Consider the following 17,742-nt stretch of genomic DNA (forward strand, 5'->3'; position numbering starts at 1 on the left):
AAACTCGTTTTGGGGCTCTTCAAACCAAGCACGCACGCTGCGAGCCGTGCCACACGTTGCATTGTCTTGCTGGTAGATGCCATCATACCGAGGAAAAACAAACAGCATGTAGGGATAGAAAGGATCCCAACGATAGTTGCGTACTTATGTTGATCTATTGTCGCTTCCGGTATGACGAGATCACCCAAAGAATGCTGCGAAAACATCCCCCCAGACCGTAACGCCCCCTCCTCCACTTGTTTTCAGATGTTTCACGCTGTATACGCCAAACTCCATCAGTCCGATGGAGCATAAAACGTGATTCATCTGGAAAAGCTACCTGTTGCCCCTCAGTGGACGTCCCGTGCGGTACTGGCCTGCAAATTCGAGTCTTCGTCGCCGATAAACTCAGCCAGCATGGGTGCATGAACCACGCAACTACTACGGAGGCCCATACGCAGCAACGTTCGCTGAAAGGTCAATGAGGAGACACTCTTGGTAGCCCCTTGGTTTATCTGGGCAGTCGTCATTCACCCTTGTCATCACGGTGCACTACATTTGCCTCAATGCCAGTTTTGGATTGCGCCATTTTGCCATGCACGGTATACTTTAGCCGCAGCGGCACGGGAACAGTTTACAAACCTAGCCGTTAGAAATACTTCCGCACTTGGCTTGAAAGCCAACGCTCATGCCCTTTCGAACGTCAGATAAATATCTCCGTTTCCGCATTACGACAATGACTGCACTGTTTTCCGCATCCTCCCGACACATTTTATATACTCTCTCTGTGAGTGGTTGCTGCATGTTGACATCAAACATCGGCGATGGTCACATTGATGTGACTCGACCGTGTACATACTGCCCTAGTGGTTTCATTTCGAAGCCACTCATAAAAGCAGTAGTACAAACTCAAATTTACGTTACAATAACTTTAGATATACTTACTTTAATTGTCAATGATCTCCTCTATATGGCTAATATAAAAAAAGACCGCATGTCATAATATCCTGCAATCACGTAGCACAATCTCCGCACCAACTGTCGCTTTGAACGCTATAACTGACTGCTACAATAACGAAATTTCTAGAAGTACGTCAGTGTACCATCAGATGCTCAGTCCTGCAACAGGATAGGTGGTTTCACGCTGAAGGCACTAGTACTTCAAAACAAAATTAATAAAATAGTGGCCGGCCGATGTGGCCGAGCGGTTCTAGGCGCTTCAGTCTGGAACCGCGCGACCGCTACGGTCGCAGGTTCGAATCCTGCCTCGGGCATGGATGTGTGTGATGTCCTTAGGTTAGTTAGGTTTAAGTAGTTCTAAGTTCTAAGGGACTGATGACCTCAGTTGTTAAGTCCCATAGTGCTCAGAGCCATTTGAACCATTTGAGCTAGAGACTGCTGGAATACGAGCTGCTAATATGAAGATTTTTCTCACTGCCAATTCTGATGATCAAATGATACTTGCGCACAAAAGACCTAACACTGGAGCCGTCACTAATCAATGTTGTGCTTCATTTCAGTGTTAAATAATTTATACACACATTATAAATGTTTTGCATCACCTCGGTTCCGAGAGTTCCGGAACCTATACAGAAAATTAGAACAGAGATCAACATAAACATCATTTCCGCTCTTTTATTGCTCATGAAAACCACGCACTGCATGTTGTACCACTATACAGTGATGGTCCAGACTGCTGTACACACTGGTACCTCTAATACCCAGTGGCACGCCCTCTTGCACTGATGCATTCCTGTATTCGTCGTGGCATACTAACAAGGCACTGCTGGTCCCGATTGTCCCACTCCTCAACGGCGATTCGGCGTGGATCCCTCAGAGTGGTTGGTGGATCACGTCGTCCATAAACAGCCTTTTTCAATCTATCCCAGGCATGTTCGATAGGGTTCATGTCTGGAGAACATGCTGGCCACTCTAGTCGAGCGAGTTATCCTGAAGGTTCACAAGATGTGCACGATGGGGGCACGAATTGTCGTCCATGAAGACGAATGCCTCGCCTATATGCTGCCGATACGGTTGCACTATCGGTCGGAGGATGGCATTCACTTATCGTACAGCCGCTACGGCTCCTTCCATGACCACCACCGGCGCACATCGGCCCCACATAACGCCACTCTAAAACGTCAGGGAACCTCCACGTTGCTGCATTCGCTGGACAGTGTGTCTAAGGCGTTCAAACTGACCGGGTTGCCTCCACGTCTCCCACGATTGTGGGCTTGAAGGCATATGCGACACTCATCGGTGAAGATAACGTGATGCCAATCCTAAGCGGACCATTCGGGATGTTGTTGGGTTCATCTGTACCACACTGCATGGTGTCGTGGTTGCAAAGTTGGACTTCGCCATGGACGTCGGGAGTGAAGTTGCGCATCATGCAGCCTATTGCACACAGTTTGAGTCTTAACACGACATCCTGTGGCTGCACGAAAAGCATTGTTCAACATGGTGGCGTTGCTGTCAGGGTTCCTCCGAGACATTTTCTTAGGTAGCGGTCATCCACTACAAAAGTAGCCCCTGAGCGGCCTGAGCGAGGCATGTCATCGACGGTTCCTGTCTCTCTGTATCTCCTCCATGTCCGAACAACATCGCTATGGTTCACTCCGAGACGCCTGGATACTTCCCTTGTTGAGAGCCCTTCCTGGCACAGAGTAACAACCCGGACGCGATCGAACCGCCGTATTGACAGTCTACGTATGGTTGAACTACAGACAACATTCCTGGTGGAATGATTGGAACTGATCAGCTGTCGGACCCCCTCCGTCTAATAGGCCCTGCTCATGCATGGTTCTTTACATCTTTGGGCGGGTTTAGTGACACCTCTGAACAGTCAAAGGGACTGTGTCTGTGACACAATGTCCACAGTCAACGTTTCTCTTCAGGAGTTCTGGGAACCGGGGTGATGCAAAACATTTTTTTTAATGTGTATAGCAGTAAGTGTCATTTGTACATGACCTCTCACGCTACGGTGTATCCCTCGATCTGACACAATACGTATTAATCTTTCTCTCTATGACTCTCAGCGCCGTGGCCGACCAACTCCAGCTTTTCATACTGTGAGGAAAGAATGTCTTGATGGAAAGTATCAAAAAATATAAATAATTTAACACATAACATTCCTGCATCTCTAACTCCTCTTTTTCTAGCTCTACTGTCGTTTACGATTACACAGATGCACTGAACTCAGTGTCGTCTGCTAGCTACAAATCACTAAATAATTCGCATTTCTTTGCGTCAGAATGGTTTCGAAAACCAGCTTTATTGATCAGTTTAACAACTTTTTCCGAGTTTTTCTTTCGTTTCTTTTTTCCGGGCATCAGTGCTCCACTTACCCCATCGTAGTTACGATCCTGGTTTGTTGATTTGTAACCACAAAGTTTCAATAGTTTCGAGTTTCATTTTATAAGAAATTGGGTTTTGTTTGCTCTACCCCTCTTACTACGAAAGTAATACGAGTCGCGCGTCCCTTCCGACGCAACTCTAGTTTATATCGTTACTCCTCTGTTAACCAAATATGCGACCGCAAACAGAGAAATGTTGCTTTATCTCCCTGTTTGAATTTCGATGATGGTTCGTGAAAAGATGTGGTGGCAGCTCTGGTACGTTTTTAGAAACATTTTAAAACGGTCGGTCCTAATTCGTTTCACGTGCGCTATTTCCTCACAAAGTTAGTGCTTGCAGTTGCCGTGCCAATCGGAAACACGTTCGAAGAAGAAATTTTCCAGCAGACTCTCTCGAGTTTATTTGCCCGTGTATCCCTCCCTAGTTCTAGGACGATGTTTGCCTGACCTACACTTTTCAGCAGTATTAGATTACTGCTGCCAGCTACAGGTACTACGTCAGACACGGTATACATACAGCGGAGCGTCTAAACATTTGCCAAAACAAACTTTCGCCATGAGGAAAAAGTGACGTTGATACTCGTCCAGAAACACTTTCCTCTCTGATTTTTCTCTTTTCTGCACCAGTTGACTCAAAAGCTGCAGTGCTAATACCACTCTGAAAGTAGAGTGATTTATGAAATAGATTTGTAGCTGGGAGTTGATATACAGAAGAGTAAAAAGACAGACTAAACGAAACGGAAAGGAAGAAAGACTATGTTTTAACATCCCGTAAACAATACGGTTGACAGGGACGGAGTAAAGGCTCAGATTGGGGAAGGGAATCGGCTGTCCCCTTTTAAAGGAGTCATCCTGGCATTTGCGTAACCAAATTTAGCAAAATCACAGGGAGTCTAAATTCGATGGCCTGACGGGGATTTGAACAGCCGTCCTCTGGAATACGAGACCGGTGTCTTACCATTAAGCCATCTCGCAAAGTGGGAAAGCATCGACAATGGAACAGGTTCACTTCATTAAATGCCGAAAAAACCATTGACTTTTCACTTTTCCACAACAGCTACACATAGAGAGAAACACAAAGCTTACATATTTTTGACTGGGGCAGTGTTAGCCTAGAAACAAATTTAAAAATTTCTTATCCCCTTATATAAGCAAGTTTTGTTTGATGTTTCTCTTGGTTGTAAGGCAAAAGAAGAAGTGGGAATCCCCTTTGAACTGGGAACTTCTTGTCCCGATCCTATTTTGCTGGTGGCCGGTTGACGAGATCCGTGCTTTACAAGCTGAGCCCACTTCCATTCGTCAGCGCCATCTACCGTGGCAACGATTCATTCCCAGACACAAGTTCACTGGACCTTCATCCCTCCATTCCCAGTCGGGCATCCGTACCTGCAGTTTGCTGGTTTTATTAATGGTCGTATTCTGCCTGAAACCACAGTTTTTTAATTTGCTTTTGAAGTGCCAGTGCCTTTAGAAAGAAATCAGCTAACGCTGAATCATGGCAGAGACATCTAGTGGTACACTGACGTACTTCTACGAGTACGAATGTAGGATATTGTAGTAGTATCAGCGCTCAAAGCAACATTCAGCGCTGAGGTTGGCTAAGTGATTGTAGGAGATGGTGACATGGCTACCTTTTTTAGAGCATTGATAGTCCAATTAAGTGTACGTATCTAAATTTATTGTAACGTAAACTTGAGTTTGAGCTACCGCTTTTATGTGTGATTTCGAAATGAGAACAATGGGGCGGTATGTAGTTATGATATTAAATTTATTAAATGTTAGACTCATTTTTGCTTGTTATTTAGGACTATAGTTTGTTTTAGGCATGATGCATTCACGGACGTTTCAAGATGTGGGACTGTGTCTAAGAAAAATGCGAATTTACTTTCACGTATATCACATGAAATAATGAGTGGTTGAGAACTGTATGTCTTAATGTTTCCTCCTTAAACAACTGATTGTTTAGTTTTTCTCAATGTCTTTTTGTATTCGTTGCTTACTATGATAATAAAGGTTCATTTTGCAAAAAGCTTTAAAATTATATTACAGAGTGAAGTCACTTGGTTAAAACAATTAAATGCTTACTTTTTACCAATTTCCTCTTGTACTTGTTGCTTACTATGATACTGAAGTTTGCTTTTGTGAAAAATTTTAAAATTATATTTTTTCATGTTGTTGGGACTCTAAGGGTTAACCTAGAATCAAAAAAGTCTATGGTTCAAGCAAAAGTAGATCCTAGGATTTGTTTCTGCAGCTTATTGCGTCTTTCATCTCTGGTAACGATATCTGTGCATAAGAAAGGCCAAGTTTTAGCTAGGTTCGGGGTCCACGTTAGACTGTAGCGCCCTCTATAAATGGCTGGGTAAGTCAAATCAAAGGTTAGAGGAAAACAAAGGGACACCACCTCCAGCAGGACCATGGATTTAGTGGAGTCGGCAAAAGAAGATACCTGACAGCTGCAGCATGGAGTCTTCGCACGACTACCTCGAGCAATCGTATAACGCGATTTTGTATACATCTCTATGGTTGTGGCTCATTGTTGTCGCAGCTCTACAAAGGGTGTCTCACAACTCATGTTCCACTCTTCTAGAGGTTATAGAGGGGGGGACCATGTCCGGAAAAGATGCAAATACTTCATTCCTATTTAATGTGATTACAACAGCTGTTCGATACGACGACATCAAGTTCGGTGCACACAGTGTATCTGCGCATTAAGTTCGCATAAACTCTGTCCAAAATGCGTGGATACTTCAGTTTAAATAGTATTTTCTTGAAAAATAATAACTCGTTCTCTGCAAATAGACTGTCATTGAATTTAGATAAAACGTTATATGTATTAATCAGTACTGTACTATGCCTGACTACAGCAGTGGAAATAATTAAGGCATGAGGGTAAATCAATAAATGAAACAGATTAACATAAATTCTCAGGTATTTATATTGATAAGAACCTGAACTACAGCTCAAGTGTTACAGACCTTCTGAAATGTCCACACTCGCAACATTTGCGTTATAGTTAATATCAGCTTTTCGTGATGAAAATGCCAAAACCTTTATTTCTTCTGCTTTCATTCCCTGGTGTTTCATGGCACCATCTTCTGCGGTAGTTCGTCAGTGGTGAAAAAAGTCTTTGTTGCATATAGGTGTGTAACAAGGATAATTCGTGGTGTCCTCCAGTCTGGTCCCTCTTGTACACGGCCCATTAAACAGTTGGACATGCTGACAACAGCCTCGCAGCGCATTTACTCCCTTATGAAGTTTGTTGTCAACAATCAGCCACAGTTTGAAAACAAGAGTACCAGTCATAAATACAGTACTAGCAGCAACAAACGGTTTGCACAATCCATCACAGCCTTAGTGTGACACCGAAGGGTGTCAGCTATACACTGACGTGACAATAGTCACGGGGCACCTCCTAATATCGAGTCAGACCTCATGTTGCCGGCTTAGTGTAGCATCTCTACGTGTCATGGACTCAACAAATCGTTGGGAGTCCGCTGCAGAAATATTGAGCCATGCTGCCTCTACAGCCGTCCATAATTGCGAAATTGTCGCCAGTGCATGACTTTGTTCACAAACTGACCTCTCGAATATGCCTCATAAATTTTCGATGGGATTCATGTGGTGCGACCTGGGTCCCCAAATCACTCGCTCGAATTGTCCAGAATGTTCTTCGAACTAATCGTGGACAACGGTGGTCTGGCGACACGACATAGTTGTTTGGGAATATGAATGCACTCCAAGTAACCGAACATAAACATTTCAGGTCAGTGATCGGTTTAGTTGGACGAGAGGACCCAGTCCATTCCATGGAAACTCAGCTCACAGCATTATGGAGCCACCAGCAGCTTGCACAGAGCCTTGTTGACAACGTTGATCCGTGGCTTCTTGGGATCTGTACCACAGTCGAATCTACCATCAGCTCTTACCAACTGAAATCTGCAGTCATCTGACCAGGCCACATAGCTTTCCAGGCTCGAGTCGGTACGGTTACGAGCCCTGGAGAAGCGCTGCCGGCGATTTCGTGCTGTTAGCAAAGGCAGTAGCATCGGTCGTCTGCTGCCACAGCCCATTAACGCCAAATTTCGCCGCACTGTCCCAAGAGATTGTCTCACGCCCCACTTTGATTTCTGCCGTTATTTCACACAGTGTTGCTTGTCTGTTAGCGCTGACAACTCCACTCAAACGTCCCGGTTCTCGGTCGTTAAGTGAAGGCCGTCGACCACTGCGTTGTCCGTGGAGAGAGGCAATGCCTTAAATTTGGTATCCTACGCACACTTTTGACACTATGGATGTCGGAATATTGAAATCCGTAACGATTTTCGAAACGAAATGTCCCATGCGCTTATCTCCAACTACAATTCCGCGCTGAAAGTGGGGTAGTTCCCATTGTGCGCCCATAATCACGTCGGCAATGTTAGCACTTGAATCACCTGAGCACAAATGACTGCTTCGTCAGTGCACCGCTCTTTTATATCCTGTGCACGCGACGCTACCCCCATTTGCGTACATGTATATTGCTATCCCATGAGTTTTGTCAAAAATGGCTCTAAGCACTATGGGACTTAACATGTGAGGTCATCAGTCCCCTAGACTTAGAACTACGTAAACCTAACTAACCTAAGGACATCATACACATCCATGCCCGAGGCAGGATTCGAACCTACGACCGTAGCAGCAGCGCGGTTCCGGACTGAAGCGCCTAGAACCGCCCGGCCACAGCGGCTGGCTGAGATTTGTCAACTCAGTGTGAATATCTTTTGATCACTTTCCCAAAAATGCGAAGAATTTAACACGTAATAAAATCCTACCCTGCTTGACAACTCTTTTTACTCCACAGAAGAATTTCCAAAAAGGTAATAGTATAACAGGGCGCGCGCGCGTGTGTTTGTCTGTGTGTGTGTGTGTGTGTGTGTGTGTGTGTGTTTAAGAGAGAGACACAGAGAACGTAAGTATAAATGACTGGATGAAAAAATAAAAAAAAAGACCATGTAAACTGTCAATATGTTGCCATGTTTTCATTAGCTATAGTTGTAAAAGTGAATTGTTCCACATTATAGAGGGAGGCCGCAATACTATTCATAGGGCACACACATAACTATCATTACTGACTTTCTCCAAATTTATGGAGTACGCAGGACTTGATCAGAAATGAAAGTGGTAGTTGCGGGAGCTTCAGGTGGCCAAAAGTGTACAGTAAGTAGCATTTGACTTCCGGAAAGCGTTTGACTCGGTGCCCCACTGCAGACTCCTAACTAAGGTACGAGCATATGGGATTGGTTCCCAAATATGTGAGTGGCTCGAAGACTTCTTAAGTAATAGAACCCAGTACGTTGTCCTCGATGATGAGTGTTCATCGGAGGTGAGGGTATGATCTGGAGTGTCGGGGTGTAACCTATTCAAATCTTCATTCGGTCATTCCCCTAAAAAGCAGACTGGTTCCTTCGGAAATGCCATGTCCGGTTGCCTGCCCCACGCTTCTCCAACATAACTGAAGCTCGTGTTTCGTCTCTAATGACCCCGTCGACGACGGGCCAATAATCCCCAGTCTTCCTTTCTTCTTCATTCTCATTTTCTTAAGGGCTATCGTAATTATCGTTGTGAATAGAGACCTGCATCTGCAGTCGGTTTGAGCAGCACTCGCTAATGGTGAGGTACTTGATCCTGACGTCACCAGTTCGAATCTTGGCGATGGAAGAAGCAGGATTTGCCTGGGAAGGGAAGACAGTTGGTCACGTCAAGATCTGGAGCATCAGGTTATGGATAAAAGTCCTAGGGTAAACGCCAGTCCACTGTGTCTCACGAAGTGATTTGCTCATGACTTTGGTGATCCATCTGCAGCACTGAGACAAAGTCGTCAGTCCTTCGGGCCGCTCAACATCCTTCCAACCTTAACAGTTAGCTCCACAGGTGCACCTAAGTCACGAAACCCAGATGGTATACCAATCAGGTTCCTCTCAGAGTATGCACACACAATAGCGCCTTTCTCAGCAGTCATATACAACTGCTCACTAGACGAAAGGTCTGTTCCTAAAGACTGGAAAGTAGCACAAGTCACACCAATATTCAAGAAAGGAAATAGGAGTAGCCCATTGAACTACACAAGCCGGCCGGAGTGGCCGAGCGGTTCTAGGCGCTACAGTCTGGAACCGCCCGACCGCTACGGTCGCAGGTTCGAATCCTGCCTCGGACATGGATGTGTGTGATGTCCTTAGGCTAGTTAGGTTTAAGTAGTTCTAAGTTCTAGGGGACTGATGACCTCAGATGTTAAGTCCCATAGTGCTCAGAGCCATTTTTGAACCATTGAACTACAGACCCATATCACTGACCTCAATTTTGCATTACGATTTTGAAACATATACTGTACTCGAACATTATGAGTCACGTTGAAGAAAATGACTTTTTGATACATAACCCACACGGATTCAGAAAATATCGTTCTAGTGCAACACAGTTAGATCTTTATTCCCATGAAGTAATGAGTGCTGTCAACAAGGGATCCCAGATCGATTCCATATTCTTAGATTTCCAGAAGGAATTTGATACTGTTCCTCACAAGCGACTATTAATCAAATTGCGTGCGTATGGAGTATCGTCCCAGTTGTGTGACTGGATTCGTGATTTACTCTCAGAGATGTCACAGTTCGTAATGATAGACGGTAAATCATCGAGTAGAACAGAAGTGATATCTGGCGTTCCGCAAGGTAGTGTCATAGGCCCTCTGCTGTTCCTGATTTACATAAATGATCTAGGTGATAATCTGAGCAGCCCCGTCAGATTGTTTGCAGATGACGCTGTAATTTACCGTCTAGTAAAATCATCAGACGATCAATTCCAATTACAAAATGATCTAGAGAGAATTTCTATATGGTGCGAAAAGTGGCAATTGGCACTAAACAAAGAAAAGTGCGAGGTCATCCATATGGGTACTAAAATAAATGCGATAAATTTTGGATATACGATAAATAACACAAATCTAAGGGCCGCCAATTCGACTAAATATCTGGGAATTACAATTACGAGCAACTTAAATTGGAAAGACCACATAGATAATATTGTGGGGAAGGCAAAACAAAGACTGCGCTTTGTTGGCAGAACACTTAGAAGATGCGAGAAACCCACTAAAGAGACAGCCTACATTATACTTGTCCGTCCTCTGCTGGAATATTGTTGCGCAGTATGGGATCCTTACCAACTAGGATTGACGGAGGACATCGAAAAAGTGCAAAGAAGGGCAGCTCGTTTCGTGTCACCGCGCAATAGGTGTGAGAGTGTCACTGGTATGATACGAGAGTTGGGGTGGCAGTCACTGAAACAAGAGCGGTTTTCTTTGCGGCGAGATCTATTTACGAAATTTCAATCACCAACTTTCTCTTTAGAATGCGAAAATATTTTGTTGACACCCACCTACGTAGGAAGAAATGACATCATTAATCCTGTTTTTTTATTTTTTTTATTGTTCAGTAACAATAGTCTTGAGCTATTTTGGCAGACTGCATTTAAGTGACTGAGTTATATATCGCAAAAAATCACGGTGTTTCAGGATTCTTAATCTTACGACATCAATTTATAAGGGATGCGTTTCGACAGGGCATCAAAGCCTACAAATCACTTAAATGTTATTTACGCCAGTAATACTATTAATCATTTATCACTTGGTTGATAATTTACCAGGGTTTTTATGAGTTTCAGAACATATACCTACCTACATAAAAAGAGAAAAACATGTACGGTGTATTTCTTGACAAAACTTGCTATAAAGTAAATGTTTTTGGTGATACTAAGCTGCTGACACTGCATGTGCGTCCATTGATTGCTGCGGTGGTCGAGTATCTGACCTATTTTTTGCAGCAGTTCTCCGCACCATTTCAAGCCAGTTTTGCTTTTGACAGTATTTTTAAAGTGATGCTAACGCAGGACAGTGTAGTGATACATAATAACCCGATGTATATGGGCTCCTTATGGAACATTAGTACATTATAGTTGCACAAGTCGAAACAATGTAAATGCAACATCGAAGTAGAAGGCGACGAGAATGTCATGATGGTGCATCCACGGGCACAGAGGCTCCACGCGGTACAACAGTGTCTGCGGGGTTGCCTGCGCTACAGGCGCGGCCCGGCGTACAGACGGTGACGCCATTGACGCACTATTTTGCTGCGTCGTGTCGGTCCGACGAGCGGAATTACAGCTTTGCACAGTATTCACCCGCCCGCCGTGTATTTAAGGGGCTGCTTTGACCGACGGAGAGCGAAGTGCAGAGTCGACTTGGAAAGGCAGCGGGTCCACTTCCGGTGCCACGTCCTGCCGGATAGTACAATTAGTGCCAACCGCCCACCTCATCTATCGCTCAGCTAGTGGACTTAGAATTTCTTTGAAGTGTAATTTAACCTGATTAAGACTTTAACACAAGTGACAGCTAACTAAATGCAGTGATGGACGTCGGTGCTCTTCAGAACAGTTTAGCATTTGATACCATGGGAACTGACCACAAATTTCAATTTTTTTCTGAACTTTGACTCAGATTTGATAAACACTTACTGCATGCTCAATACAGCACATAAGATTAATAATAATCTTTAATCATAATAAATGACTCCTTTATGTAGATAAAGTTTTCTTAAATCGGTCTGCAGATCTGTTTAATGACTTCACCACTCAATCTGCTATGCAGTTCATCCGCAAATGCTAATCATTCTTGTTGGAAAATTCTCCCTCAGGTTTGTATAACTGCATCAAAATTCTTATATTCTATTAATTTATCCATTTTATAATGAAGTTTTCAATGCTGCAGTTAAAGGTCAATAGCAAAATTCTAGCTCTTAATGCGACTCATGTTTTAACCTCAAGTTCTGAAGAGATTTCACTTCTCAGCTATACTCCCGAGTAGCTATCCTTCATTTTTTCCTATATTAATTAAGTCTAGTTCTTTGGCGGTTTTCATTAACATGTTCCTAGTAACTCGGTCATATATCTTTTTCGTAAAGTTGTTGATTCGGTTCTTCTTTAAGAACATGAGATTACTGCAGTTATAAATGAGCCACCCTTAGGTCTTCTATAATTCACTGAAAATATTCTGTCGTTAAGGTTAATAACTGGAGAGGTACTTACTTGCCAGTGGAGATGCAGTTTCTGTCTTTGCGTCCACTGGGTGCCGATGGATCACTAAATGTGATGGACGATGACTGCTGGTTATAGCTGAGGGGACCTGCACAAAGTGAAACAATAATCATGTACAGTCGCACTTTCTGTATTCATAATAGTCCACCGAATTTTCTAGGGTGTGGACTCACTTATTAGCCACAGAAAAGTAATTTTACGCAACTTTTCAGCGTCTGCATTCCATGTCTTTCAAAAACACATTCGGTGTATGAGGCAAGCGTAGCTGCCCTATTAAACAGTTCGCTTACGATGTCTACAAGATATCGCCATTGGGCACTCGCAAGGAAATATGGAAAGATTTGGACAAACTTTGAATGGCTACGCTTTTACAACGTGGATACAATCACGATAATGCTTATAACTAAGAGAAATAGTTCCACAGCGTACAAGATAAGAGGTAGACATCTAGAGCACGTCACACTGTTTGAATACTAATCGGTACTATTGTAAAAAGCGATATGAAATCAGACGTATACGTAAAATTAGTAATAGAGGAAACGATAGAAATGAGATTTGCCATTAATTGACAATAAACATACATGGGCATGATGTAAATGCATCCATTATTTCTTATAAATGGATCGAGACACTATAACCACCTTGTATTAGGCACCCCTGCCGTTTTGTGCCTCTGGATCACAGGGTCCCGGGTTCGATGCCCGACCGGATTGGGGATTTTCTCTGCCCGGGGACTGGGTGTTTGTGTTGTCCTCGCCATTTCATCATCATTATCATCATTCGTGGCAGTGGCTGGATTGGATTGTGTAAAAATTGGACTGTGTAAAAATTTGGACGTTGTACGGGCGCTGATGACCGCGCAGTTGAGCGCCCCCACAAACCAAACATCATCATTTTCCTGTCGCTTTGGAGCGCTATAGGCGGTGTGTAGCTGCTATGGCTATCGTGTGGCCCCCTACGGCTGACGTAAGGCATGACAGCAAAGTGGTGTGTATGTGCCAGTCGATTGTATGGAATCAGAGCAGCAAGATGGATCGACGTATAGATATGACAGGATGGCAAGAAGCTTGTGTGCTTGGCCGTGCCCATGACAACTCTGTGAATGAACTTGCCAGATCTGTAGGTGTTTCAGCACGGAGTGCCCAACGTGTCTACAAAGAACTGTGTACAATTTCAAGTCATGCAGCACGGCGTAAGAGCAGTGGTAGTAAAAAGATCTTACCCGACAGGGACTGGGGGCGAGTGTGACGTCTTGTCAATACAGTCGGTTTCTAACCTGACAGGAAACAATAAATGTACGAGGCGTGTGACAAAAGTAACGAGACTGACAACACCGTGAGTGATCTGACAAGCCTGTGTTGTTCTACTTCTAGATGCTCAGTCCGAGTTTCAACTCTGTACATTTCTGAGAGCGCCATCAGTGATGTTTTGTTTTTGTTGTGTGCTAAGAAAATGAAACAGTGTAATTTAGAGCAAGTTACGCCATCAAGTTTTGTATTGAACTTGGAGAATACGCGAATGTGGCCTTTGAAAAGTTGAAGCAGGCCTATGGGGAACTTTCCTTATGAAGAGCACAAGTTTTTCTGTGACACAAATCGATTTTGGAAGACCGAGAACACGTTGAAAGTGAACCTCGCTCAGGCAAACTTTTAACTTCAAAAATCGACAAAAACATCGAACGCATGCGCGCTCTTGTGAGATCACACCAAAGTTTAACAGTAAGAATGATGAGCGGCCTGTTAAACGCCTTCACCATACATCAAATTTTGAGCGAATATTTGCACATGTGAAAGGTTTGTGTCAAAGTAGTGCCGAAAAACCTCACAACTGAGCAGAAGGACAGTCGAAGAAACGTGTGCATTATTCTTCTTAAGAAGACTGCCGGTGACCACGAATAGTTCAGTCGTGTGATCACGGGTGATGAAACCCAGAAGTTTTAATACGATCCTGAGACAGAGCGCCAGAGTGAGGAGTGGCACACTTGAGACATCTCCTCGACCGAAAAAAGCTCGAATGAGCAAGTCAAGGATCAAAACAATGCTGTTTTGGTTTTTTTACACTAGGGGCATCATGCGTAAAGAATTTGTTCCTCCAGGACAGACTATCAGCCAAGTACTTTACAAAGATGTCGTTGAAAGGTTCAGGAAAAAGGTGAATCGAGTGAGATTGAATATTGCAGAGAAGTGGATGCTGCACCATGACAACACCCCATGCACACGGCCACTTCCATCACGGAGTTTCTGACTTCAAAAGTCATTTCTCTAGTTTCAAGGTCCCCATATTCACCTGATCTGGGTCGTTGTGACTTGTTTCTTTTACAGAAATTGAAAGAGGTCTTAAGAGGACGTCATTTTGGGACGCTGGGGAACGCCCAAAAGAATGTGACCGACTTGTTAAAATGTCGTACCAGTTGAAACTTCCAGCACTGCTACCGAGACTGGGAACAACGTCTCCACCGGTATATACATGCGGAAGGAAACTACCTTGAAAGAGGACGATACTGTTGTTTGAAAAAAAATCAGTCTCCTTACTTTTCTCTGCTGGTTTCCGAGAGAACATTATGAAGACAACTGCGTGGAATGCACATTTCAGGACGGGTAACTCTATGTGACGTATAAACAATGGTCTTTTGCGAGGTTGTTGTTGTTGTGACAACAACAACAACAACCTCGCAAAAGACCATTGTTCATACGTCACATAGAGTGGAACGTCTTCAGTGTAACGAATAACACATAATCTGGAGAATAGCGGACTGGAGGAGTGTAATTTAGTCCGAATGCTGGCAATTTTGCCTCTTCTTAAATGATGGAAGGCCTTGAGTGCAACGCCGACCCAATGAGGTGTTTAACGCAAAATGTATGGAGGGTGTAGGTCACGTGGCTCTTTGTTGTTTTGCGTATGCTTTCCGTAGCATGACATTGGCCCAGTAATTTAGGTTACCGTGAACGTGAACGAAGTACTTCGTCTCAAGATGACGTAAGAAACTCGTCGAAACTTTGCGACAACACGACGCCACGACTCGGCTGACAAACCGAGAAGACTTCATCAATAAAATTCGGCCGGAAAGTTTGTATTGTCGTATGTACCAGAATGATTATTTCAAGAATCTTAGTGAGCAAGTGTTGCCCTTTCTCGTATTTATTCATGATGAGTATATTCTGCACACTCCCGTCTTCCAAGATGACAACAATAGCGTTTACGGGCCTTCACGAATACGTTCCAGATTTGACAACCACTGAGATACCCTATCTCTCTTCGACTGGCGCACATAATCACCCACTCTTAATCCCACAGAAAGTGCCAGGGACTATTTGGAGCAGCAGGTAAGTGTTATCAATAAACGTTCCGCAATTTGGTAATTCTACTGGATATAATCATCAATGACAAGCTTCAGCTGGATATGGCATATCTGTAGAAATTAGTGGACCCTCTTCCTCGCCGAATACGAGGGGCGTTTGAAAAGTCCGTGCAAAGTCCGAGAGATGGCACCACTGGTGCGTATCGAGGTCATGTTTAGTTAGTAGTATCTTTGGAAAGAACGCGCACCAATTTTCACCCTTATTGGTCATGTGAATCAAGGAAGGCGACTGATTGTCAAAAAATGGACTAAAAATAATTTCGTGTGGTGATTAAACATTACTTTATGAAAGGCAAAACGCCTCAGGAAACTAAAGAAAAGCTTGATAAAAATTACGGTGACTCTGCACCTTCGATTAGAACAGTTTATAAGTGGTTTCAAAATTTTCGGAGTGGCCATATGGGCACAAGTGATGCTGAACGTTCTGGAGGTTACGACTCCAGAAACCATTGATAAAATCCATGATATGGTGATGGATGACAGAAGAGTTAAGGTGCGTGAGATTGCTAGTGCTGTGGGCATCTCGAATGAACGGGTACATAATATTTTGCATAAACGTTTGGACATGAGAAAGCTATCCACAAGATGGGTTCCGCAATTGCTCACGCTTCACCAAAAACGGAATCGTGTGAGGTGCTGAAAGGATTGTTTGCAGCTGTTCAGGAAGAATTCGCAGGACTTCAAGCGTCGTTTCGTCACTGTGGATGAAACATGGATATATTACTATACCCCTGAGACAAAACAACAATCTAAACAATGGGTTACCAAGGGAGAACTAGCACCAAAAAAGGCGAAGACCATTCCTTCGGCCGGAAAGGTTACGGCGACAGTCTTTTGGGATTCGTAAGGGATAATCTTCATCGACTATCTGGAAAAGTATAAAACTATTAGAGGTGCACATTATTCATCGCTATTGGACCGTTTGAAAACCGAGCAGAAAGAAAAACGCCGGCGATTGGACAGCAAAAAAGTCATTTTCCATCACGACAATGCACCAGCACACACCTCAGCAGTTGTGGTAGCCAAATTAATGGTAATAGGATTCCAACTCGTTTCACATCCCCCCCCCCCATTCTCCAGACTTGGCTCTCTCGGACTACTATTTGTTCCCCAATTGGCAGAAATGGCTGGCGGGACAAAGATTTTATTCAAACGTGGAGTCGATTGCAGCAACTAATAGCTATTTTGCAGACTTGGACAATACCTATTATTCGGAAGGGACCGTCAAATTAGAACAGCGGTGGACGAAGTGTATAAGTCTAAAAGGAGACTATGTCGAAAAATAAAAAAGGTTTACCCCAAACACGTAAGTAGTTTTTATTTTTGCACGGACTTTTCAAACGCCCCTCGTACCCATGTTACAGGCGGTGTTACACAGCGGAAGCGTCATGTCTCCTGGGAGTGACTAATTTTTTGTCCAGTGTGTTAGCCTGACTGGAGCGTAAGGTGGAGGCAGAGGAGGCCTACTCACCGGGACAGACGGGGCAGCAGTGGCTGGCCGTGCTGACGGGGCTGCTGCAGTCCAGCGGCGGACACGTCTGCGTCTCGCAGATCACCACTCCCTCCTGGAACACACCAACAGGCCACTAGTCGACTACAGGCTGCGGCATATTTCCAGTTTGTAATGCTCTAAACGAGTGCGGCACATCGAGCAGAGGGCTTACAGCGTATTAACAGAGGGCTTACAGCGTATTCAACATACACACCCGTCAGGTCTCACCACGTGTCATGAAGCCGTGGGCCATGGCTGGATAAAATAGTGAAGCCTAGCCACAAATGGACACCCTCAAAATTTTACAACGCCTTACAAGCCCGTACAGCGCTACGAATACGCCCCGACTTCCTTACTTTTCTTTCCTATGTGCGCCCTTCGCCATTTGATGAAATTCCCTCCTCTCCTCAAATTCATGGAACATCTTTACTAATCCT

General features: G+C 44.0%; 1 protein-coding gene across 2 annotated transcripts in view; it reads right to left on the bottom strand.

The window, feature by feature from the left end:
* Window positions 1–17,742, bottom strand: part of LOC126239060 (chordin-like protein 1) — a 625,989-nt gene that overhangs the window by 19,987 nt on the left and 588,260 nt on the right. For both annotated transcript variants that reach the window (XM_049947831.1, XM_049947832.1), the window contains 2 exons: window positions 17,285–17,378; window positions 12,447–12,543 (listed from right to left, as the gene is read on the bottom strand). In XM_049947831.1, the coding sequence (XP_049803788.1) occupies window positions 12,447–12,543; window positions 17,285–17,378 (191 nt within the window). The remainder of the gene's footprint in view (window positions 1–12,446; window positions 12,544–17,284; window positions 17,379–17,742) is intronic.

Source organism: Schistocerca nitens, chromosome 1, assembly GCF_023898315.1.
Source record: "Schistocerca nitens isolate TAMUIC-IGC-003100 chromosome 1, iqSchNite1.1, whole genome shotgun sequence".
Classification (NCBI taxonomy): domain Eukaryota; kingdom Metazoa; phylum Arthropoda; class Insecta; order Orthoptera; family Acrididae; genus Schistocerca; species Schistocerca nitens.